Source organism: Cheilinus undulatus, linkage group 15, assembly GCF_018320785.1.
Source record: "Cheilinus undulatus linkage group 15, ASM1832078v1, whole genome shotgun sequence".
Taxonomy (NCBI): Eukaryota; Metazoa; Chordata; class Actinopteri; order Labriformes; family Labridae; genus Cheilinus; species Cheilinus undulatus.
The window spans coordinates 22,362,478-22,387,985 of record NC_054879.1 but is presented as its reverse complement, the minus strand read 5'-3'; the positions used below and the strand labels follow the sequence as shown (position 1 = coordinate 22,387,985).

Genomic DNA, 25,508 nt, shown 5'->3' with positions numbered 1-25,508 from the left:
AATTAGAGCACTGAAGTCCAGCTTTCTAACAGTGTCACTCTTCTAGGACATCAATGTTAAATAGCTGAGACAGTCCTGATTCCTTCACTGGACCAATCCTTTCCAAACACGTGGTCCAGTGCATCCTCATTCATCCCCCCAGTGTCCCAGGTCTGTGCTGGTGTAGGCTAGTGGCAGTACCAAGGCTGCTGGGACAGTGGCAGGTGTTGCCAGGTTGGGGATGAAAGAGTCCGCTGTCACATCCGGCTCTAAGCCAATGACAGAAAACAGGAGGTAACACAGAGTTACTTGAAACAAAGCAGAAATTTATTAACAAATATTTAAATGTAACAATGTGAAAATGTCCAGTGTTGCCCAAAGCAGCATAAAAAATAACTAAGAATGGAGAGTGGAGTCAAACGAAGAGCAGGGTCTCTCAGCCTCTGCTTCTTCCTAGCTCCCACCAAAGACACAGATGAGCCTGCTCTTATCAGGATGCGAACACTGGGCCCAGGTGTTCTCAATCCACATCCTGACTCTGATCGCCCACCCGGCTACACCCATTGGTACCTGAAACAAACACACAACATCCAGCAAACAGCAGGGTCGTCATACCCCCCACCCCCCACCCCCTTAAAGACGTGGGTCCAACACAGACACCACAGCAAAATAAACTTAAATTAGTTGGTTGGTTAATTAATTGGTTAATTGGTTTCTTTACGCCACCTTCACAAATTTCTCACACATTTTTCATACTTTTCACAAGTTTCCACTGCTATGCCTGCACACAGATTTGTCTGGGCCCCGACAAACCCAGAGAATGGAGCCCTGATAAACCCAGAGATGTGGAAAAAATGGGGGGAAACAGAGTGAAAAGTAGTTAAAAAGTGGCACGAATAATTAACTTGAACATCCGACATACAATTCAGCTCCAAAGCCAGGGAGCAAAGCACCAATGCTGCTGATCCAACTCACATGCATTGATCTCATCAATAAATCACAACTAGGGAGGAACCATGTTCTGGATTTTTCAAGGACTCAGTCAAGTCTGTGGGCAGGAAACCGCTTTGCTGGTGGCTAATTGGCCCCCATTCCTTATTACCAGCAGCAGCTTTACTGCACGCAGCATGGAGCGATACCAAGCCAGGTTAAAACCGGTTGTACACATTTAATCTGATTCTGACATGATTTTTGAGTCACAAGACTCACTTGGAAGTTGTGCTGACTTTTCATTCGGATCTGGCGTAGTTTGTTGTGTAGTATACAGGGGGACACTATGGCTGACCACATCTTGACTACAGCCTAACCAGTTGCTCCTGACTTGTTGGATGGATTTCTGAAGGTTGACATTTTGGTCATACAACTGATCACACTCCCAGAGTGAGACTAGAAACACAAACAGAATCCTCAACATTGGGGCCTTTTTTCCCCCTTGATAATTCTCAAACAATCTCTCAAATCACCATGAAAAGAGCAGGAATTACTGTCGAATGACCTACCCCCTATAATAAAAGAAAAAAACAAGCAGTAAATGCACCTCCAGCTACATGGACGATTCAACAACAACCCCAGTGTGCGAGACTTTGTCAGTCTTAACTCCACAGATTTTTGTCACAATCCATCCTGACTTCCCTCATACAATGTGGAAGGTCAGGTCATGCACAACCACTGAACCGTAGTGTGATATAAACCATTGTGCACATAAATCGTGTGTCATAAGCGATTCAATCGCACAGTTCGAGCTGACATTCCACCGTGACTAACGTAGTGTTTGCTTGAAATCGACAGTGTATGCCAAGTTTATGAGAGCCACAGAAATGAGGTATGGGCTGGTGTTAGAATAAAGAGGAGGGACAGAGATCTGATATCAGGTCGTCACTGAAGACACACAAATGGTTGTGTCTGCAGAGAAAAAAAATGCAAACATGAAACCTGTTAAAAAAAAAAAAAGGACAAAAGTTCAAGAGCCAGCGTGCAAATATGGATCACAATATGAGATTGTTTTCCTAATGTAATGTGCCGCTATTATGGATGACAACTAAGCTGACTCAGTGTGCAAAGGCCTTTAGAGCAGGCCCAGAGCCCAGGTTAGAAGCCAAAGTTCATATTACTTTTAAAAATCTGATTTCTTTTTCAAGCTCAATATAAATCTCTATTTTGTGTTTTCAGTTCACTTTGTAGTAAAATAGGCTTTGACTGATTTATTAATACTTGCATGTTATTCCAACTTTAAACACTAGATGGAAACCTGTCTGATGCTCTAGGTTATTCTGTCTGAGATAAATAAGATGTTTTAAATTGAACTAAAGAAATAAACTGCTGCATCAATTTATCCCAGTAATGTGAATCAAAAATGGGTTGAAAGTGGCAACAACGTTACAAAAATGGCCAGTTTAAGTGGTGTAAAGGGGTTAGAAAGTGAAGAAAAGGGGCAAAAAATTTGTTTCAAAGGTGCAGAAGTTGTCAAAATGGGTTAGGAGCAGCAAAAAATGTTGCAGAAATGGCTGAAAGTGTCAAAAATGGGTTTACATTGGTGCTAAATCACAAATGGGGAGGGCCTGTTTCTGGGTTTTTTTCAGTGGCCCTGCCAAGGCCTGCCTCCTTGTGGCTCACTGCATTATAATAAGAACAGATCTCACTGTAAATGCCTAAAAATTCAAATGTTTTGAAAGAAAATACAAATAAAAATACAATAACTTATAAATTAGGCCAAAATGTTTTACCGAATTTTCGTTTGTGTGAAATTCTGACCCCCACAGTTCTTTTCGATGCCATCTTATCTTTAGTTCACTAACTTGTCTTTATTCTGCAGATTTCATCACAGATTTCAGCCTTGGATTGATTCTAAATAGCAAGACTTACTATAAGTTTCAGGATGTTTTCACAGCCAACCAGAGCAGATAAGGAGGATAACGTCCTGCAGCAGCTAAAGCCAACGATGGGATGTGACTGAATTATCCCAGCAGCAACAGCACACGAGGTGACAGATATTTTCCAGCCAACAGTTGACTAGTGTTGCCTTTCAGCAAAGTTTAATGTGTTTTAAACTCATGTTCCTCCGCGCAAGGGATGTTTTTGTGCACCAGTCATTTGAAAAAATGTTATTTCTCAGAATCCACGAGACTCAAACTGATATTTTTAAGCTGAAAGTTTATCAATTTTCAGGGTTTGTGCTGAAACACATTTGTATCTCCATCGCTGGTGGTTTCTTCTGAAAAGATTTCCTTTCAGAGTTGTGTGGATCTCCAGGATTTACTCACAGTAATATTCAAAGTGTTGTTTTGACTCCAAAAAAGTGGCACAGGTGTAAATAAAGACAGTTCTTGTTTATTGACTCATAAAACATCCTTCAAACATAAACCTATGTCCGGTAAGGTCTCTGTACAACGCTTACTAAGTAGTTCATTTATAGAAAACGTCGGAGGAGCCGCTGTTTAAAACCCAGCGCTCACTCACATTTAATGGCAGGTACTCTGGAAAAAAATTACAGCATTCCATCAACAAATATTTTCAAGCAATAAATATGCATTTATAAATAGTGTAAATTTACATTAAAATAAAAAAGAAACACAAATTCACTCTTTTTCTGTGTGCAACCCTTTTTCTCGGTGACGTGGCTGAAAATCATCTCCTCTGTTTTTTATGAAAGTAAATCTCCAAAATAAATGATTTTTAAAAAGACACAGAGGGGTAAATGTGGTAAAGAATTTGTCATCAACTTTTCACATTACAAAAACGTAGTTTTCCTGACTGAGGGCAAGGAGGAGGGCAAGGAGCTATAACGTACAGAGGAAGAGCGACGGCAGCCGAAGCTCGACTCACAAACAGAAAAATGGAGAAAAAAAAAAGAAGATTCAGTAGTCTTTGTGTGAGAACAGAATATGTACAAAACTTGAATTCATTCTGGGGATGTTTTTGTGTTTGCTGGGCGAGCAGGAGGAGAACAGTCTGGTCGTGATGGAGGAGACGGAGCTCTGACGGCTCCGGGGCTGGTTGCATAGACACACAGCTTTCACACAGCTGCCTTATGGGAGAGCTACAGAGCGCCATTTGAGGGCCACCCGCTCACTTCCTGAATATCAGAATAGAAGAAGAAGAAGAAGAGTTTCTGGAGATTTCCAAAGCATGGAGCATCAGGAGGAGGAGGGCAGGGGGCTCGCCTGTCAGAGGAGATGAGAAGCATCGTTATTGAATATGGAGAATTTCTGCCCTGAAATGATAACTGTTTATAGGACAGAAAAAGGAAGGATGTGTTTTTAAAGGTTCTTTTTTATTGATAGAGGATGGGACAGTGAACAAAGAAGAACATCAAGGAGAGAGAACAGGAAATGAAGCCCAGTGAAAGTTCAAGAAGGAAAAATGTTTCTACTCTTTCATTTGTCTAAACTTGTTCATATCTCTTCCTTCTTCCATCCTTTCTCTCTTTCCGCTACAGTGATCAACTGAGTATGGCCATTCACTCTCTAAAGTACTCAGCTAATCAGATTCTGCCACAACCTGGTTTGGCCAATCACCATGCTCCTGTCTAGGGACGGAGATCGTTAATTTTTATCGATACTGATACCCTTATTGATACTGCTTATTGATCCGGGTCCTTATCAATACCACTATCGATACTTTTCTATAGTTTGGTGGAAAAACAAAATGGAGACAAATATTTACACTTGAGTGGTCTTAGCTGAGTAGCGCTTGAGTTAAAAAGCTATAATTCAGTCTGTCACATCTATTTTACATCCCTCAAATATAAATACATTCTTCATATTCACAACTGTATTTATTGAGGTATCTCGTCCAAAACTGAATTTTCCCATTTTTATGTGGCATTTGAACAGATCATAACATTTCGACTACAGTCGTCTAATTTACTGAGGATACCTGAACCCATCATATTTTTGTCTTTAGCTCGTACAGTTCGCTAAGTAACTTTTATTCTGCAGTTTACACCGCGGATTTCTACACTGGATTAATATTGTTAACAAACAGGACTGTCTCAAAAATATCCCTCACTTCAGCATTTATCTGAGCAGCTGAAGAAGAAAACTGTCCCGAAGTAGCTGAAGTGAGGGATATGAGAGCCTGTTACTCCCAGCGCAGGCAGAGATAAGTCTATGCGTCTCACAGGCAGCATCTTTTCCTCAAGCTGACAGTTGAAGGCACATTTTGGTCTAATGTGATGCACAATACTTCTAGTTTATGCTCCCTTTGAAAGAACTGGTGTATGTTTTTACAACAGTTATATCTTAAAATGACGTTACGTCACAGAGTTTGGGAGACTCAATAGCAGTATCGATAAGCTAAAATGTTATTGATTTTGGGTATTTCAAAAACAAAGACCCGGGTCCTTATGGACCCGGGTTTCGATCCCCATCCCTACCCCTGTCATAATTTGACTCTGTCATTCTCTTTTTCACAGCTAGTCTGTTGTTTCAGAGTGGTTGCTGCAACCCTCCTCCACCCCAGCCACCTCAGTTCAGTTCATCAGCATCTAGCCCAGGCCTCCTACTCATCTCATCCCGCATATGTCATTGGTTACTGGTCCAGCCTTTCAGAAGTCTACTCTTTATGTGATCCTGCATCTCTCATCTACACCACCACCTGTGTCTAGACTCTAGGGGGGTGTCAAATCGCCAAGGGCTTTGCACTGTTCCCTTTTATTAAATTTGTGAAATAAATTATTATTAAACTCATATTAGATCTTTCCTGATTGAATTGACACAAGTTAAAGGGGCCACGGGTCAGATTTAAACCTGCACAGCTTGCTTTGAAGACTAGCTTCTGTACACAGTGCAGGACCATACCACTAGGCCATCTGCAGCCCAAAATGATCTCATGTTCATTATAAATGTGTACCTAAATTATGAAGTAGAGTTGTCACCATACCAGGATTTAGGAGTTGATACAATACTAAAATTAGACGATACTGATGCCTGTTTCAATGCTACAACAATAAAAATAATCTCCTGGACACCAAAAACTGCCTACCTTTATTGTTCCAACCTGCAAATAAGAAAGGCTGACTAAACATTTAACACACACCTCGAAATGTATCGTTTAAAGCATGAGGAGTTGATAAAGTATTCAAATGTTGACAACCTTGCTTATACAGCTGCAAAAACAACTGTAGACAGAGAGAAGTCAGAGAACAAGAGGGAGATTGAAAATGAACTACTGCTGGCTTTAAACAGAAAGAAAGTCAGACAGGGAATCTGCTAAAAAGCTATTTTACTATCTAACTGCACCAGGAACAAATTCAAAATAAAAGAATTGTGTGAAAAATGTGGTCAGTCTCATTTAGGCTTTCACCTTGAAAAACATACCAAAATACCCAAAATTTTCACAAAGATGTCCAGGGCAAATAATGACTTTTCTATCCAATCTTTGGCTTTTAATAATGGCGTCTGGTACTACAGGTGCCATTCTGGAAGAGTCTATTTTAGATGCAGCTGCTGCCAGCGCACATCAATATGGGCAGAGTGGATCGACACAAAGAGGAAACCAGACACAGGAATGCAATGAGCATGTTGCCAGTTTCAAAATAAAACAAAATATAAACACTGGCAAATGATCATCTCTTCTCTCTATATCACCATTACATCAAAACAGGATGCAAATAAATCATCAGTCCAATGAATGTTTTGCTCGTGTGTTTTTCTATTTATTCCACTGAGATAAACTGATAGAAAACTGCAGACAGAGTCTGTGAAAACTGCATTTAACCATGCTGAGAGACATATTGACCAAAAGGATGCAGACCAGGTCTCCATCTCCTTCACAAACCACTACTTCACTTGAGAATTAAACTGATCAGTTCAATGTTGACATAAATATCAGAAGGTTTAGGCACAACTCTCCCATGATTCCCTGCCACCCTCTTACTTTTAGCTTTGACTGAGCCTCAATGGTTGGATACTTACAAGTGTGAACTGGTCGTAAACCTGCATGAGGTCCTCGACCTTGTACTGCTCCAGCACTACAAAGTTGTCCAAGTTAGAGCTCCCCCTGCGGGCGCAGTCCTGACAGTGCACCACATACGTTTTCCTGCTGTTGCTCTCACTGGTGACGAAGAGTAGGTTGAACACCTCCACCTGTACATAGAGGACATAAAACAATGACTAAGAGTCAAAGACAGACGTTCTGTGAGGGACCAAGCACCTACAAATAGATTTCTAGAGACTTAATGTGCTCATAATGACGGAGAAAGGGTTTAATCCAGGTTCAAGCCCTCCATTGATTATTTACGACAGTGGTACCAACTCTGTTTCCTTAGAGCCCCCTTTCTTTTGTAAAGCAAAAAGGACCAAGATAGAAAATAACCCCTAAATTACTGTCAAAAAAAGAAATTTTAAATACTATTTAAATATCCCAAGAGAGAATGCTACTTATTCCACCAGTTTCTAGCCAAAGACCTCTGTTTGGCTTATAATCACTAACACAAATATGATTTTGACAACCTAAGGGCAGACAACGCCTCCATCCAGTCCCATTGAGAATGTTGATGCCCCCCTAAGGGGGGCCAGACCCCAGATTGGGAACCAGTGATTAACAGAAAGAGGAACTTTGTGGTAAAACGCTGGTAACAGTCAGCAGGCAGGAAAATTTGTGGGAGTTTATGTGTCTGATAATGAGGCTTTTAATGCCATGTATCCTTAAGGACAAAATTTTGAGCCCCACTTTGAAAAATTCCATTCCAATTTCTAAGTTTTTTTTATCTCAGCTCTTCCAAACAAGGCAAATAAAATCAGAAATAATGAATCTTTTCGGTATTCTATCACAATTAAAAACACATTTGTTGTGATCTCCCTCTTGTTCACTGTTTCACTCGGCTCCTCTGTGTGCAACTCAAACTCATGATTTAATGTAGCGCTCAAAAAATGCTTCTTAGGTTTTGCAGAGCACTGATGCATTACTTGGGGAAAAAACGGATTTATGATGCTTTACAAATATATATATATATATATATATCCCACTGTTCCCTTAAACTGGCATATTTTTTCCAAAGCACTCCCTGAAAATGTTCAGGCTTTATCCTTCCAAGTTCTGACTATTCTCAATTACTATTCTCAAATAAGTGTGCACAGGGGACAGAAGAAATGGAGGAGAAAATCAGCAGAAATGTCGACAGCGTGGCTCACTTTCTCACCTCACAGATGCTGCAGTAATGAGCCGGCTCGTTCTGCGTCCTTCCGTGCCAAACCAACTCTTTCCCAGCATTCAACAGGAGCTCCCTCTGCATCTGACACTGCTTCAGGGTCCTCAACAGACAATACCTGACAGAAAAACACCCAAAGAAATGCACACAAGGTGTAAGGAACATTAGAAAAGGTAGTCAAAATTTTGGGAGATGTCTCGCAAAAACAGAGTAGAAGGGGTTAAACAACATTGTGAATGATTTTGTGCAAAAATAGCGGTGTGTAGCAGTTTGTCTTCACATTTAAAACCAAAGAACGACCTGTTTTGGGAAGCTAGGACTACAGATATCACTGGATTTTCATCTCTGTCATGTTGAAATTGTATGAGCTGCTCACTTGATCATCTCGAAGAGCTTGTGGTCAGACACTTTGATGTTCCTCGCCATGTTCCAGGAGAGGTGGATCATGGGAACGATAGATTTGACGCTCTGCAGCTTGTTCCACTCGTAGCGCTCCACCGCCAGCTTGTACTGATGAGCTGAGGAGAAGAAAATGCGTAGTTAATGTCTGTACTTCATTCAACATCAGTGAACCTGACTCTACTTGCAGTATGCTCTCACCTGTGAGCGGACCCACATTCCACGCGATGTTGTTGCACCATCCGATGGCCTGAACCCAGTGGATGGTCCCCGTGTTGAGCCACACCAGGTCGCCTGGGCGCTGGATGAACCGGTAAACAGGCACGTTGGTCTCGTACAGGTCCTCCAGGTTCGGCCACCACGAGCCCATCAGGAAGTTGATGTTGTTTCTGTGAGAACAAAGAAAATATAAACAGCGTTAGATAAGAAAATGAGCTTAAGTAGGATTTACATTAGAGACTGAGTCTGGATCCAAGGGTACTTGACCCAAAAGTCTGGGTCTTCCTTGTCACTTGTCACAAAAAAAAAAAAAAAAAAACGGATCAAATGCGTTCATTTTCTTTTTTGGGTATCTTACTTTTCACATAGATCGTTGATGACGCCCCAGTATGTCTCCGGAACAGCGAACCACTCACAATCTCCAGGACCGATGTTGATGTTTACCGAGCAGAAGTTGTTATTCTCTTGGTGACCTTCAAAATAAAAGCACTGTGTTACTAAAAGAGAAAGACAAAAACAAAGCAGAAACAGCTGGTTTTGTCCCGGGGTTCCATACCTGGAGTCCGGCTCCCCGGTACCTTCATGTAGAGCTGCACCGTGTTCATGCCCAGGATGGTGTGACCCACGTGGCTCAGCAGGTTACCAGCCGATACCACACGAGAAAATGCAGGAAGTTTGGACAACTCCTGAAGCTGCTGTTTCCACCTGGAGGAGGCAGAGGTCAAAGGTTATCACTGGGCTGTATAAAAAAAAAAAAACAAAAACAAAAGAAAGACAAAGAAATGTCTGCTAGCTCACTTCTTTTCATCAGAGAGGTCGATGTTGGTGCCAAACTTGATGTGTTTGAAAAGACCTTTCCTGCGTCTAAAAACACTGAGAGAAAAGATGATGGAATTAGAGACAGAAAAATCATGATGGATGTTTTAATAACTAGAAAGAGAAAAAACAAACCAAGCTCACCTGTCTGAACTAGAATCTGCTTCCATCTCCTTCTTCTTCTCGTTCTCCTCCTGTCAAAACACAAAAAGAAGAGTTCAGCCTTAATATTTTACAAAGAATGAAACTATGAAAGCAGGTACACGTTGTGTACCATTGTGATCATTTTGGGTCTGAATCCTCCAAAGGGGTCAGAACAAAACTGTCCTGCAGCACAAGTTTCTACCCTTCATCTTCTAGACAACTGAAATGAAATCTAACTACTTGTGTTATTTGACAAAGCCTGGTCTCCACTGCTTAAAGCATGCTGGGATACATGCCAGTGCAGACCAGGCTTTTATCATTATGCTGCACACCCTACTGAGAGTGTGTTTGCATTTGTGTTTATGTGTGAGTCAGTCACTGACCCTCAGAGACTCCTGGAAGGACGATGCCTGGTACTGAGCGTATTTGATAATGGTCGTGTGCGAGCGGCTGCTCTCACAGCGCCACATCTTCTTGCTGCCGCTCGGGTCCCAATTCTCGTCCGTGGGCTGAGCCAGCTGAGTCCGCACCTCCACCAGGTGGTCTGGGTTGGCCTCCACCAGCGTCTTTGTAGAGAACAGGCCCAGGTCTGCAGAGGAGGGACAGAAGCTTTTAGATTTGAAACAACTCCCTGTACTTTTGTTAACCCTCTTAGACTGGAGATAAACTTGCTGTCAACTACTTCACCCATCATTGCTGCCACATGTCGACCACTAAAGATGCACATCACGACTGGTACAATACTAGTATCTTCAGATATTAAAATTTCCACCAATATATACAACCCATATATAATCTGTAATTATCTGTCTATGTCAGCTGTAAATGGCACCCTTTATTGATTGTACATGTCTGTCAAATGAGTTTGTGGAGTTTCAGGCAGAACCAATAGATCTTCATCACCTGAAGTCTTTTTTTACACTCATTCCTTAGATTTGGGCTGTGTTTATTTTATTTTTCTTTTATCTGGAGAGGATAGGACAGTGGTTACTGTGAGACATCAAGGAGAGAGAGAGAGTGGGGAATGACATTCAGGAAAGGTGTCACAGGTCAGACTTAAACTGGGGCTGCCCTCTTGGAAGACTAGTTTCCATATCTACCTTGAATGCCCCAGTCCCTAGACTTCAAAATGGTAGATCCATTCTGTTTTAAAAATGATGTTTACTTTGGTGAAATAATCAAAAGATTGGTGTTACATTTTATAAAGTGACTGTGTAAACTGGGGATTTTAGATGAGTGCTTCCATGTCTTTTTTGTGTTTGTTCACTTTTTCACTAAATTCACATCTGATGAGGAGATTTTAACATCACAAGGAAAAATTGAACAAAGAGACTTTCACAAGGACTTCTGTTGTCATTAGCTGCTATTATCAGACAGTGTGTCTTAAGCTGACATACTCAGGGGAGGGAGGATGGCAAAGGTTCAGGGTCAGCAGCACCTGAGCTTCTACAGACACCTGGCATGCTTTATCCAGCTGACCAGCACTGGGTCCCCAAGACCCGAGGGATTTCTGAGTCATTGAGGGGTCATCTAGTATAATACCTGGAGAGATGAGGCATGGGCCTGGAGCAGGCCTGGACAACAGCAACCAGGACCATGATCTTGTATATGAAAGTATATTTACAATAACATTGATGAAACAGCTGGTCGGATGAAGGTGAAACAGCAAGATTATCTCAAGCCTGAAACCCAGGAACGCCAGACATTCTTTTTTACCAATCTCAGTGAATCAAAACCAGAAAAAATGAAGTCAAAGCTTTGAGTTATAGACACAGGAAGCTATTTTCTGCAACAGAAGCTTGAAACAACCATTGCAAATTCAACATATGTGGTGTCAATTAGTACTTTTCTCTCCGAACTCATAACTTATCAGCCCCACACTGCTGTGTTATGCTCTCACAGCATAGGATCATCTGTTTATGCCCTCTGATCACTGTTTTTGGGGACAATTATGAAGTTTGAATGCTTTAAAGTGAGGCTACTGTTAGCCTAGCAGCGGCAGTCTGCCAGCTTCACCTATTACATTACTGAACATTTCCTCATCATTTTCCGCCATAACTCCCCAGTTCATTGGTTTAGTTAACTGGATGTGGGCGTTATCTTCGAAATGAGCCATTCTGATCGCTCTGCTTTGTCTTGGATTCTTTATTAGATGAGATCATGTCCCCATTAACCCTTTGTGGTAGTCACATGCTAACTCTTAATCAGCCTGTGCTCCCAACAGCGGTCAAGGTCGAAGAAAGCTATGCCGAATCAGACCAGGAGTGAAGATACAACTTTTTTTTTTTGTTACAGAAAGCTTTCAGTGCTGCTCTCTGTGCTTGTTTGGGTTCAGACATGTTGTCTGGTTCAGAAAGAAGCTCCACTGTGGCTCAGTCCCCGCTAATGACAAGCCTGCTAGTCGTTAGCTGGGACACAACAACTCATTAGCTGTAAACAACAACTAACCTGTCCCCCTTAGCTATGACATTGTCATGCCAAAGTGTGGGGCAGAGGAGCGGCATCTTATTTTTTTTTTTTTTTTGCAGAAAGCTTTCCATGTTTCTCTCAGCGCTAGCTGTGATGAAGAAATGTGTTGTTCTGGCTAAGGCTAACGTTCAGCTAGTCCACAAGCATTTACACAACAAGTTCCCTTTCCCCCTCGATTATCACAGTCATGCCAAAGCAGCTCAGCAGAGGAGCAATGTGGCCCAGTTCTGGTGAAACAGAAGCTAAAACTATATCTGAGTATTTAGAGCAGTGGAGGCAGCATTACAGGGCTTTCAGCACAAGAAAACCCCGCCCATAGAGCAACTCAGTATGGATGAGCCATACATGATGTTAACTGGAGCCTAGTTAACACAGTGGAGGCAGCCATCACTGCCAGCATTCAGTCCAAGCAAACGCAACTCTGTTATGCTAGGCCTTAAGAAGTAGAAGTAGGCTCGCTCAGTCAGTCAGTTAGTCAGTCAGTCAGTGAGTGAGTCTACAGACAGATCCATTTGTAGGGCTGCCCTCAGCGGTCAGCCAAAAAGTAAACCTAGAGTTCTTCTCCATAACCTACAACAACTACATGGAATTAAACTATTATTTAGAGCAGGGCAGGGCAAATACTAATTAATTATAATAAGAAAAAACTGAAAAAATCTGCCAAGAAAGCTTGAAAAATTTGCGAGAAATTAGTACATATAATGGGTTATTTTTCTGGAAAAATTTTGATATGCATCACTGAGTGGATCTTGAAATAAATATATACAACCTTGAATTGTCGTGTTCACTGCATTGAAAAGGCAGCTTTAATCTGTTGAATTAATGGTTTTGCTCCTTAAATTAGCGTAAATTAGCCATTTGCACACACTTTAAAAATCTCAATGTTGGCATAAAATGGTCAGGACAGCTTTATATTCTTTCTTCCATTGAATATTTGTACCAACTGGACCCTTTGGGGTTGAGGACAAAATTAACATGGCCCTCCAGATAACTAGACTTGCTCATCCCTAGTCTAGAGGATTTTTATTACTGCATGACTTATTCTAAAGATATTTTGTTTTTATTTTCTCCTGTCTAAAAGAGAAAAAAGCTGAGATACTCTGATTCAGATGTGACTCTAACCCAGCACTGCAGCAGGTTAAAAAGAATCTGATCAGTTGGGTTTGTTCACCCCGCTGTAAACTTTCAAGACAAGCAAATGTGACAAAATCCTCATCAAACGGTCTGTTAGATTATATTTTAACTAAAAAGGACATTTTGTCTTTTAGATTGATGAGCAGATGTTGAAACTTGTTGGCAGTAACCCCATAAACCTCCCCTCCAGAAAACAGGTGCAGTAACATGTCTAACTTGCAGGTGGTGCTGTTGTCATACATGTCACATTTTACCACACACGCACAGCCTGTCATGGTAGCAGAGACACACCCACAGCGCCACGTGAGACCAGAGCAGACACAAACAGAGAGCTCGCAGCTGCTCTCACAGAGAACTCATTTAAAATCTACTCTTAATAAAGTAGGAGTCGCGTCCTCTTACCCAGTTTGAGCGCCCCGGCCAGCCCTCTGATGACGGTGACCGGGTTGGCAGGGTTGGTGCAGAACTGATGAAGTGGAGGGAAGAAGGCGTCCCTCTTGTTTTCTAGCTGTAGGTCAGAGAAAAAGGAGGACACTGTGAAGGCTGCAGCAACATAAAAACATCAGAATACTTCTCCATGTATGGTGTGTCTGCACGTACATAAATACTGGGCGTGGGGGGGTTGAGTTTGTCCTTTGGCAGCAGAGGAGACGGAGGGCAAGGGGGTCGAGGAGGGGGACATTTGTCCAGTAGGATGCCACTTGTTGACAGGCCATTCTTCCCCAGATTTCTGCCCACAAAACAGTCAGATTATAGAGAAGAATGAGTACTGTATCACTGAACATCCATACACATGCAAGATCAAAGGTAATAAATTAAGATTACGTAATCATATTTTCAATTTACTGGAATTTGACACTGAGTTGCAGGCCATACTTAATGAAGTAGACTACTTTTGGCCAGTTAACCATTCCTGATGAGGATAAAATCATCTCAAGAGAAAACAGTTTTAACAGAATGAACAATGAACCCTTTGTACAAACGCTTTAGGATTTACAGGCAGATCTGCAAACAGAAATATCCTGGGTGGATTACACATTTCTCATAAAGTCACTCAGTATGCCCAATCAGGATTATTAACTGGAGTACTGTCACTGTCCTAGAATAGTTTGTTTGCAGTCACATGACCCCAGTGATGTGTGTGGGTCAGATGGGGGTAAGGAAGTGAAAAACAGCAGTCAGTAATCAATGATAATGTAGTAAAGTTAGTCTGTTAAAGCTCTAGGTGGCACTGCATGCTGCAGTTATCATCAGAACATTACTACATGCAATGGCTATGATTCCTACACTTCACAATAAAGGGATTTTACCACAGGTTAGGATTAGGGCTCATAGAGGAGCAGAGGATGCCACACTAATGCTACTGAACCTTTAAACCAAACATCTTGAAGGTAGCAAAACACATGCCAGACTATGTTTTTTTAATTTTTCCTTGGCTTTTAATGCGATCCAACCCCGTATCCTTGCCATGAGGCTTTTAGAGCATTTTAACCTGAGTTTTAGGGTGTATTCACACCTGGCTCGTTTGGGGCAGTTGTTCCTAAACAGTGAGCACCCTCCCCTAAAATCCAGTTCGTTTGGACATATGTGAACACAGCAATCACACTCGGATGTGGGACAAAACAAGCGGGCCGAAATCGCCAAAATAAGGTGGTCTCGGCTCACTTCTATTCGAGCCCTGAAGCAGTTCCTTTGCAGTGTGAACACAATCACCTCAGAAACGGCACAACTGACTCATAACTGTGGTACACACTGTAGTCGTGGGGGCAGTAATGCGCCCGGTTGCCAACAGTTCAGTTAAAACAATAGAAGAAGAAGGAGTAGAAAAAATCAGCAACAGCAGAAGAAGAAGAGAAGGCGGAAAAACAATAGATCTGAGCGAAATGAGTCATGGCTCCATGAGGCGGCACGTCTTCGTTTTAACAAGTGCATCAGCACATTATTTTCTAGACGCAGTGTTGAAAAAAATGCATGTTTTGTTGATCTAGTGAACACTGGTACATTAGCCAGATGAACGCTATAAGAAAAGCGCACGTGGCATTTGTTACAACTTTGGACCGCAAGAGACTTTTGCCGTGTGAACACAAACGAACCAAGTGACAACTGAAACAATTGTATCGGTTTTTCCCCTGAATTGGAACAAAGCAAACGAGCCACCGGTGTGAATACACCCTTAATCTTTTTGGCTGATAATTGATTTTTTAACAAACAGGTCACAAAGGGTCAAAGTAAATAGCACCATATCAGACTTGTCTTAGTCTTCTACAGGCTCACCTCAGGGGTGTGTTTTATTATATTTTGTACACAAACGTTGCAAAAGTAAACTTGAGAACAGGTTTATTGTAAAGTTTGCTGATTCTGTTATTGTGAGTTTGTTGCACAATGATGAGTCCAGCCACGGTCCCATTGTGGATGAGTTTGTCACCTGGTGTGATGATTCTTTCTTAGAGCTTAATATTTCAAAGACAAAAGAAATGATCATAGATTTTAGAGTCCATGCCCCAAACCACAAGCCTACTATGATAAAAAACCAGGCAGCTGAATGTGTGGAGAACTACAAATATCTTTGAACAATTATCGACTCTAAACTGACCTTTGAGAGAAACTGTGAGGCAGTCTGCAAAAAGCCCACCAGCCTCTTTTTTGTCTGAGGAAACTTGCTCGTTTTCACATTGAAAAAACTTTGATGATTTCTTTCTATCAAGCTTTTATTGAATCTGTCCTGTCCTTTTCCCTTGTTTCATAGTTTGGTAACTTGTCTTTTAGAAACAAAAATGCTTTTAACCAAATCGTAAAGTGGGAAAGCAAGTTAATAGGTGAGCAACAACCCAACCTCTTCACTGTAGTTGTCGCTTTGTTGCTCCTAAAGGGAGAACAAAATGCTGCAAGAACATTTTGTACCTGCAGCTATTGCACTTCTCAACAAAATGAGCACAAGATGATGAACTTTAACTGGAATGGAATATGTATAATTTTAGGGAGCCTTCAAAAGCACTTTTGGAGTATTATTTTAGAATGGATGTCATCTAGAGCACGTTATCATGACTTGGTTTTAATTGTCAATGGTTGTTTTGGCATTTTAATGTCAGCTTTTAATGTATTTTGTTGATTGTGTCTTGAATTGTTAATTGTTGTTTTCTTGTCTCTTGGATGCTGAACTCCTGTCTGCACAACAAATTTACCCTTTTGGGTACTAATGAAGAACCTTGAACCCTGGTAAGCAGATTTACCTGGAGAGGAGGTAGTCCAGATCACTAATGACTTGGTCCTGCTGACTGCCTACTACAGGTCTAGACAGATGAAAGGAGACCAGAATCCAGAGGAGTCTAGGACTGAGCTAAGAGGCTAGCTGAGCCTCTTCAACAGCTTTTGTCCCTCATTTCGTCACAAACATAGTTTTAATGGAAACACTGATACACCATTTAGACAATAAACCTTGTTGAGTAGTGGCTGATTAATGATTATGGATGCATGATACTGAGAAGTCCAAACTGTGGCTCAGGGACCAAATGTAGCCCTTTGCCATTTTCTAATTGGCCTGCAGAAAATCCTAAACATAAAAATGAAATAAAGCCCATATTAGAAGTAGTGCCTAGTAGCACTACACAACGCAGTGCCACCGCTCTATTTCTGTAAACAAGCATTTTGACATTTTGTGCTTTTTCATGACTAAACTGAGACAACACTGTAAACAGTATCATATTGACACTCCTCTGAAATCTGACTGACCTCCTTAAAATCCCTGAAATAATTGGCTATCTGCCTTGTCAGCCATTTACTAGCCATTTAAGCATATCCAATTACTGAGCACATCCTTACCTAAACTGGACTGGATTTACTTAGTTACTATTGCGCTAAAGTTTAAAAAGCTACGTTAGCGTAAGTGCATACAGGGCACGGAAATCATATGCCCTGCTGTGATCAAATGATCAGCAGTTGATTTGAATTTTCGTCTCCCAGCTGTAACAGCCAATCACAATGCTGCATTAAACTATGACGTCTTTGTCACTAGACCCTTCAGCATAAATGCAGATAAAACCGCACTGCTGCTGGAAAAGCTTCGCCTCCACCACCCCAGCCTCCTCCTTTCTAGTCTAGCACTTTCAGTGCCCCCTCATAATCAGTTTTTATGCTTCTACAGAGTAGAAAACACATTTGAATTCGAATCCATATACAAAATCACATCCTGCCCCACCCATCTAGAGCTTTTCACTGTGGCGTGATCTGCAATCAACATGCATGCAAAGCAGGAGGATTATTTTATTGTCTAATGCCTTGGTTCTTAACTGTTGGGTCAGGATCTTAAAGGTGGGTCACAAAGCGGTTTTCAGTGTGTCATGAATGTGTACCCGGAAAAAATATGTGGCAAAGAGTCTGAGATGTGCTTTTATTGTGAAGAATTTGTCTCCATCTCTGCCACCTTGTAAAGGAGGCTGTAGTTCTGACATGAAAACTAGTTTGAAATCACCGATCTAGAGCCTGTCTATCTCCACAAAGGTAGACAGCCATACACCTTCTTTCAGCTCTTTACTATGGTTCTCCTTCCTGATGACCCTACTAACAACTTTATTTATCATCTTCATATCATATTTTACCATTCATAGGCTGTTAATCTGAATTTTTATTGGACAAAATGACTCCTGGGTAAAATTTTGGAGCTAGAGCTGAAGTCATTAATACTATAACCACGTGGTCTGGTTTACTGAGGATTTCTCACCTGCAGACTTTGAGCACCTCACTGGAGCTGGGGTAGATGGACACAGACGACCACGGAGCCAGACTGGCGGGAATGCCATGTCTGTGAGCTGTTCCTGACGGCTCCTCCTTCAGCGGGCTCTGGGAGTCCTCAGGGCCCTCCCCGTTGATGGTGGGCCTCTGATTGGACGGGCTGTTAAGGCAGGAGAGGCTGTTTGTGGTGTGGGGGTCTGCAGAGGGAGGAGACGGCGTGCTGACAGATTGCTCGGACGCCGGTTTGGTGGCACTGTGGAGACCCGGGTGGACGTTGTTGACTTTCTCTGAGGAAGGCCCTCCATGGTTACTGTAGTTATTGTTGTTGTCGTTACTGGTGGCATTGGCTTTTCCCTTTAACAAGGCTGAGAGCGGAGGATTGTCTGAAGTGAGCACGCTGGGGGCGGGAGAGCCGGGCTGAGACAGGCTCACAGAGCCATCCGTCACCCGCGGCTGGACGTGATTAGTCAATCCCGGCGCGGTGGCGGAGCCTGGACTTAAAGGTGTCCCTGCAGGATGCCTGATGGCGGCCTCCGGACCTGATGGCAAAGCGTTGCTGCCCACTGAAGGCGTGGCGTCTTTGGTGTGGACCCCTGAGGTAGTAGCAGTGTGGGGGGGTGAGGAGAGGTGGTTGGGCGTTGACTGGGGGGAGGTGGGGGACAAGGAGGAGGCCGAGGAGGAGGCAGTGCAGGGCCCAGAGGAATGTCCGACCTGATTCAGAATGGCAGAGGAAGAGAAGGAGGTCTGTGGGGACGAGGAGGAAGAGAAAGATGGTTCGCCATTGGGACCGGCCGAATGTGAACCTGGACCTTTGAGAAGCCCCTGGAAAAGATGAAAATGCGAACATGAGATGATAAAGACATCATAATTAGATAGACAGAAAATGTTACTTTTAATAGAATCATTTGACCCATCTGTAATAAAACAAACGTAGATAATTTCAGAAGACAATATGTTATATTGGAACCTCAAGCTTTAAAGATCAGCCTTTTTCTGTATTTTCAGGTTTTAATGACAAACAGTCACAAAAGTCCACGCTTCTTTCATTATATAGCCACTAAAAGACTGTAATGGCTGCAAAGTTTTTCGTTTTTGTCACTCAGCATAAAAACGATGCTGAGATCGCTGTTCAGCCCTCTGGAGGCCCAGATCAGACTGAAAATTCAAGACTGAGCCATTGTAGCTTCAATCAGGCTGTCTGATGATGTTGCTTCAATTCAGAATGGAAATCACAGACAGCTGGTAGCAGGAATATGCAAGCAGATAAATGTGAAAAGCAAATCTTGTTTTGAAAGGCTATAAATGCCGACAAATATTTGTTCAAAGTAGAATAGTTTGGATGATAAAATAACGTTGTGAGTTTTGTAAATGAAGAGACTGGACATTCAAGTATAACTCAAGCGGAACTATAAAAAAATGTGGCCGAAGTTTAAAAATGCACAACTTTTCCTCCAACAAAATTAGAAAGTAAATAATAGACAGCCACATGAAAGCCTATCTGAATGTCAGTAATTTTCCAGTTAATGAGTGTCCTACCTGAGTGTTAGTGTTGCGTTGCTGGCTCCTCCAGCTCTCGTCGGTGTGACTGGGACTACTGGTAGTGCTGCTGGTGCTGGGCTGACTGGCGGCTGTGCAGTTGTGAGGTAGAGAGTTCTGCTGCGGGTAAGGCACGTTTCCGTTGCTCGCGCCGCCACCCCCCAGGCCCAGGCTGTGGTTCTTGTCCAGGTGTCCCGGCAGCCCCGCCGAAGGACTTGAAGAACACGACCCGTTGGCTGTGGGCTGGGCGATGCACGGGGCCCGGATGGCTGTGTGGTTGAGGGGCGAGGAGCGGGTGAGGCCTGCAGGGTGACAGGAGGGCTCAGCCAAAGGACCGTTTGGAAGGCCGGGCCGAGGCTGACCTCCTGCTGCTGCCTGCTGCCTCATCTGACACAGTCGAGAGAAAGAGAGAGAGATGGATTAAAATCACATCATAACACAAATAAACAATGCAGTTCATCACAAACTAACTGTGGAGCTCTTTACTGAGGTTGAATTGATACCAGAGTTTTGAACTTTGATATTTGTGAGTCCCTAGCCCAGTCCAGACCAAACACCGTAGAAACTTGCAATTGCTTGCAACAAGCTGCTCTGCAACTTTCTGAAAGCCCGTCAGTTCACACAGCTGTAATGGGAGGAGATGATGCATTGTTCTTATAGAAACAACTTTCTGTTCTTCAGTTCTCACCCAGACTTTCATGCCTGTCTTGTAGCTACATATAACTTGTCTATTTGATAAGAATGAGCACTGTGATTGTAAGTTACTTGCTACAGTTGCAATTCTGCTTTTGTAAAAAATAATAATAATAATAAATAAATAAAATAATAATAATAATAATAATAACAAAATGTGAGGATCCTGACTTTGGAACTGCCTGTGAGTGCATTCATTAAAAAAAAAACAAAAAAAACAATTTGTGTGGTGAGTATAAGGCCCGAGACATAGCCATTCTTTTGCCAGTTTGGCCATGGTTTGGATTTTTGCAACACTGTCATTACTGGTTTGAATGCACCTGTTGTGTTTGGTGCAAATTCTGTGACAGAAGTAGCTCAGTCTGAGTGTATTATCTGCATTTTTCACTCTGACACTAAAAAGCATCAAGGTAACAAGCCAAACATTACCTGTTTGTGATTAATATGAAGCCCAGTGTTAAGATAAAAGATATGTTTTCTCTTCTTGAAATTTGTTGGCTGTAATAACAGCAACATGAAGCGAATATGTGCATTGCACTGCATTTCTGTCAGCCTGTCTGGAGCTTAAAGAAGAGAAAGGCTCAAGACGGTTTTTCTATAGCAAAACGCTGCAACGACTTTATACAATGGATTAAAGATTCTGTTTTGAAGTGATGTTGCTGTTCAGTTTAAACAGTGTGCAGGAGTTATTTTGTAGTTTTGGATGGATTCCCTCTTCTTCTACACACCTGTGTTGTTAGATGCAGATTCTTAATACCTGTTGATTTAGATGCTATGCTCCATTAAAATAAGACTGATTATCTAACTTTTGAACCACATGGTACAGAAAAATATTGACTGTTACTTTACTGGTTAGACAACAGAGATAATTTAAATATTTTTTTAAGAATCAAGTTTGCAGGTGCGTGCCTACCTGCTGCTGATGCTGCTGCATGAGAGAGAACTGGTTCTCCAGCTGCTCTAACATCTGCACCTGGGGGGGCTTGAGGTTTGCTCGGTTGCTCCGCAGGTGGTCCAATTGCTGAAATTTCCCAACATAGTTGTCAGTGTTTTCCCCTACCATTATATTAGGGGGGTGCATGCATGCAAGCTGACCTATGAAATAAACTGAGTGACCATTACCTCAGGACTTCACTGAGTTAACCATTTATGAACTCATCTGACTGATTCATGAGTGTTTTGATACATGCATGTAAAAAAAACGTGAAGATGAGATGTTTCCTACCTGGAGTTTCTGTGGCGTTAGGTACCAGCTGGGGGCCTGCTGCTGATTGGGGCTGTTCACCCACGAATCTGCAGCGCCCTGCAGTGACACAGAGAGAAAGAATGATTACCACGAGTCTTATTTTTACTATCCAAGACAGCAGAAGTGTTATCATGACTGTTCTAATGTTAACCTTGGCTGGGCTGGCAGTGCGTTTCTTCTTGGCGGGACTGGCCTGTGAGTCTGTGTGATTGCTGGCAGTTTGGAGTCCATCCCCCTTACAGGCCTGAGAGAACAGAGAGGACATTGGTAAGGACATATTGGTCTTTAAAATAACAGCAATGACTCTCCTCAAGAGAACAGCTCAAAGTGATCCTAAAGAAAGTATTTAAGCCACAATGTCCCTTTCCTGCACAAAAAATAGAGGTTAATGTCACATACACAAAAAGGTGAGCGTTCACTATTCATGTTTGGCAATACTCTAATTATTTACTAATGGACTTATGTTTTCACCTTAATCTATCTGTTTAGAAGTAGATTAAGGTGATTATCAGAGTATTTCAGCTAACATGAGCGTATTGTGCAAACTGCACGTGATAGTTTTGGATGTTGATGAGTAGATTTAACTAGCTGTAGACATTACTCAGACTGGCAGTAACCAGTGTTACCAAGCAGACCAATTACAGGGCTTGTGGTCTGTGTTGTTTCAATGCATAGTTCCATACTGGATGCATGTTGGTGCGTAGGCCTTTGAGTAGGAATTCAAAAGGCTCAGGCTACAGCCGGGGTTCCCAAACTTTTTAGCTCATGACCCCCGAAATAAAAGTGCCAGACAGGGGACCACAACAGTCCCTTTGAGCTGGTTAAAGCCTAGCTACACACAACCATGTACATTGAAGAGGAGTTGTGTGCAAACTTAAATTTATATATTTTTTAATTACTTTGATTTCAGCAGTGGCAATGGTTTTATTTTTAATTAGCTTATTTTAGATTTTTTACGATACTGGATAAAATATTCTGTTTGAAATCATTTAAAAATGTTCTTTGCTTTTGAAGAGCATCTCACAATCCCCTTTCACGGTCTCACAGCCCACTTTGTGAACCACTGGTCTACAGGATAGCTCTGACACAGAAGCATAAGGGCATGTATTCACAGCTGATACTTTCAGCATTGGTAGCACTCATTTGGAAAAAAAAAAAAAAAAAAGTCAATTTAGCCCAGCATTCTCAGCAATCAGTACCCTAAGCAGAAAACTGCCTTTGGCTCAGCTGTTTTTGTTGCTGTACTCTGAGCATTTTTTTTTTTTTTTTTTTTTAGAAAACAGTTCAACTTTGGAGCAGTGGTACGCTTGTCAATGTCTCCTCTCACTCACTGGCCAGTCAAAATCAAAACAGGGTGGGAAAAAAATGACTAATCTATTCAAGATTGAAGTTTTGAATAAAAAAGCATTCTGTCCAAAGAAATGAAAATTCTCTAAAGTTTAGAGAACTACTTCATTAAACAGACACATTATTGACCTTTATCAGGGTTATCAAAGCCGTAAATTAAAAAATTCACCACTTTGCAGATGCTTATTGGCTGCAAAAGGCTGGGAAAGTAACTGCTGTTTGCATATTGCACCGGCAGAAAAAATTTTTTTTTACATGCACCATGGTGTTATTTCTGGCATTTACAGAATGAGAGGCCATAAAAACAGTGTTTCTTAATAAAACTTGCTCAGTCTGACAAGTGTTTTATTAAGAAATTCAGTTCTATTTTAAAATGCAATGTTTTTACAGTCTTACTTTGAAATGCTGGAAAAAAAACACCATTTTGCATGCATGATTTCTTTCTGGTGGAAACAATGGCCACTTTCCCAGCATTTAGCAGCCCAAAAGTGTTTGCAAAGCAACAAATACAGGCTTGCCACACTCAATAAACAGCTTACAAACATATTCTACAAATATGGACAGGGTCCAAAACTAACTTTTTCACTTACTACCCAGGCAGAGATTTTACCAGCCAACCAAATAAAAATTGCTTTTAAGTGTTGTAATTTGCTATCAGTATTATTTAACATGTCATGTGGGTTTTGTATGCGATTCTCAATCAACATTTTAATAGTATGCACTAATACTAGCAATGATGTATGCTAAAAGAGACAAAATGTGAGTTAAAAGACCCTTATATGTGTAGAACAACAAATTAACTTGCTTCTGTCAATTCACATTTTTATAACTTCACAATTCCAACCCTCCTTTATCTGGGCTAGGCAAAATGACTCAAAAGATACTCTGGCAGAGTTACTCTAAATTTTATTTTTGGTTTATCTTTTATTTATTATTCTATTTTTCTTAGAAGTTTAGTTTTCTTAAATTTGGTTTAGTTTTAAACCGTACGGTCCACTGAGGAGCCTACAACAAATCAATTTATTTATTAATTTTTTGTATACAGTCTTCATTAACAATCTAAATGAACCAAAAAGAGACAATAGAATAAACTGTCAAGGCGCCTTCACAGCACGGTTAATCTGTAGTCTGGACATGGAGGCGTAAGCATCTCCTGCTCTGACTGCAGCTGAGAGGGACTACTGCGCGAGGAGTGGGCTGCCTTTCAGTGCTTTGGGACGGGGAAGGGCCCACGGCAGCAACTGCTGCTCAAGAGGCGCTACAACAATGTTTTCATGTCAGAGTCTCCAAAAGTCTGCAGTAACACCAGAAAAAGTCGCTAGATTTGTCACTAGTCGCATTTTTGAAAAAGAATTGCTAGAGGGGTCTGAAAACTCGATAAATATAGCGACAAAGTCGCTAAGTTGGCAACACTGCAAACCAGCTATCAACCTCGGTGCGCTGTGAATGACATCATGACTGACGCACCTACGTGACTAAAGATCGCCTTGGTCTGAAATACACATTACTCTGCCAGGAAACCAGCCGATACCAGCATTGTTCTCCAGTAACAAAAAATGATTTTTCACTGGTAAAAAATAACCCGCCAGAGTGGTGAGTGGTCTTAAAAATTTACCAGCCAGAGACAAAATCTATCCGTAATTGGCAAGTGGCGAGTGTTAGTTTCTGACGCTGAATGTGGACCAACATATCTGCTTAAACAAGATAACTATGGCTCTCTGTTTATCATTGTCCTTTTTTTCAAAGAATGCTTAAACCATTTCTTAGTTATTAGACTGTAAAAATATTCCAATCATTCACATTATTATTTTGGGAAAAGTAAATCTTGCATGCAAACCTGAGTTTAAGACAAATCCATAACTGATGAAGGTAAAACATGTTAGAGAATTAAGGCTCCTTATAACTCATCATATTAAATTTGTGTTCAAAGAGCCACATTGTTAAAACTGTCCTCATACATTTTAACTGTTCAGTGAAGTCAAAGAGGCTGTTTGACTATATGAGCTGGATCTTACCTGCTGTGAGTGTGCTGTGTTCAGGGCCCCCTGCCTGGACGTGAGCTCAGCAGGGATGGGAAGGCTCCACGCCTCCTCAATACTGGGAAGCATTTTACTTTTATTCTGCAGACTACCTGGCTGAAGGTTACACAGCTGAGCCTGGGAGAGAGGGTTTGAGACACACAGGTTAGTGCTGAACTTAAATACTAAATTAAGGCAGTATCGCTCATATCTCAGTGCTCAGAAATCACTGTAAAAATCACATTTTAACTCCAAACTAAACTAATAATCTCATCTACCTGCAGCAGTTTAATGCGTTGTGTGAGTGCGGCCGTGTTGAGGCAGGCCTTGCTGCGTGTAGCGTTGATGTAGCACTTGATGGCATCGTGCGGCTGCCCGCAGGACTCATACAGGGTCCCCAGGTCCATCCAGGCGGCAGCGTGGCTGTGGTCCAGCTGAACAGCACAGATGTAGGCCTGCAGAGCGTCCATAGGCTGGTTCTGCTGCTGGTAGAGAACCCTGAGGTAGGAGAGGGGAAGGGGGTTAGTCTATAATAGTGCTCCAGGATTTAAGACTGTAACTGTCATCTGTTACTATGCAGTTCTAGGTGATTTTAGAGCCCTAGTGGATCAATTTTATCTACATATTCATG

General features: G+C 41.8%; 1 protein-coding gene across 1 annotated transcript in view; it reads right to left on the bottom strand.

The window, feature by feature from the left end:
* Positions 1-3,286: 3,286 nt before the first annotated feature.
* Positions 3,287-25,508, bottom strand: part of kdm6a (lysine (K)-specific demethylase 6A) — a 67,873-nt gene continuing 45,651 nt past the window's right edge. The window contains exons 12-30 of the mRNA XM_041806701.1: positions 25,156-25,375; positions 24,875-25,015; positions 21,664-21,756; positions 21,492-21,569; positions 21,180-21,287; positions 19,574-19,960; positions 18,027-18,859; positions 13,910-14,039; positions 13,712-13,817; positions 10,090-10,295; positions 9,707-9,756; positions 9,545-9,619; positions 9,303-9,451; positions 9,105-9,219; positions 8,729-8,916; positions 8,505-8,646; positions 8,120-8,246; positions 6,894-7,064; positions 3,287-4,139 (exon numbers count right to left, since the gene is read on the bottom strand). Coding sequence (XP_041662635.1) covers positions 4,113-4,139; positions 6,894-7,064; positions 8,120-8,246; positions 8,505-8,646; positions 8,729-8,916; positions 9,105-9,219; positions 9,303-9,451; positions 9,545-9,619; positions 9,707-9,756; positions 10,090-10,295; positions 13,712-13,817; positions 13,910-14,039; positions 18,027-18,859; positions 19,574-19,960; positions 21,180-21,287; positions 21,492-21,569; positions 21,664-21,756; positions 24,875-25,015; positions 25,156-25,375 — 3,346 coding nt within the window. The 3' untranslated portion in view covers positions 3,287-4,112. The remainder of the gene's footprint in view (positions 4,140-6,893; positions 7,065-8,119; positions 8,247-8,504; positions 8,647-8,728; positions 8,917-9,104; positions 9,220-9,302; positions 9,452-9,544; positions 9,620-9,706; positions 9,757-10,089; positions 10,296-13,711; positions 13,818-13,909; positions 14,040-18,026; positions 18,860-19,573; positions 19,961-21,179; positions 21,288-21,491; positions 21,570-21,663; positions 21,757-24,874; positions 25,016-25,155; positions 25,376-25,508) is intronic.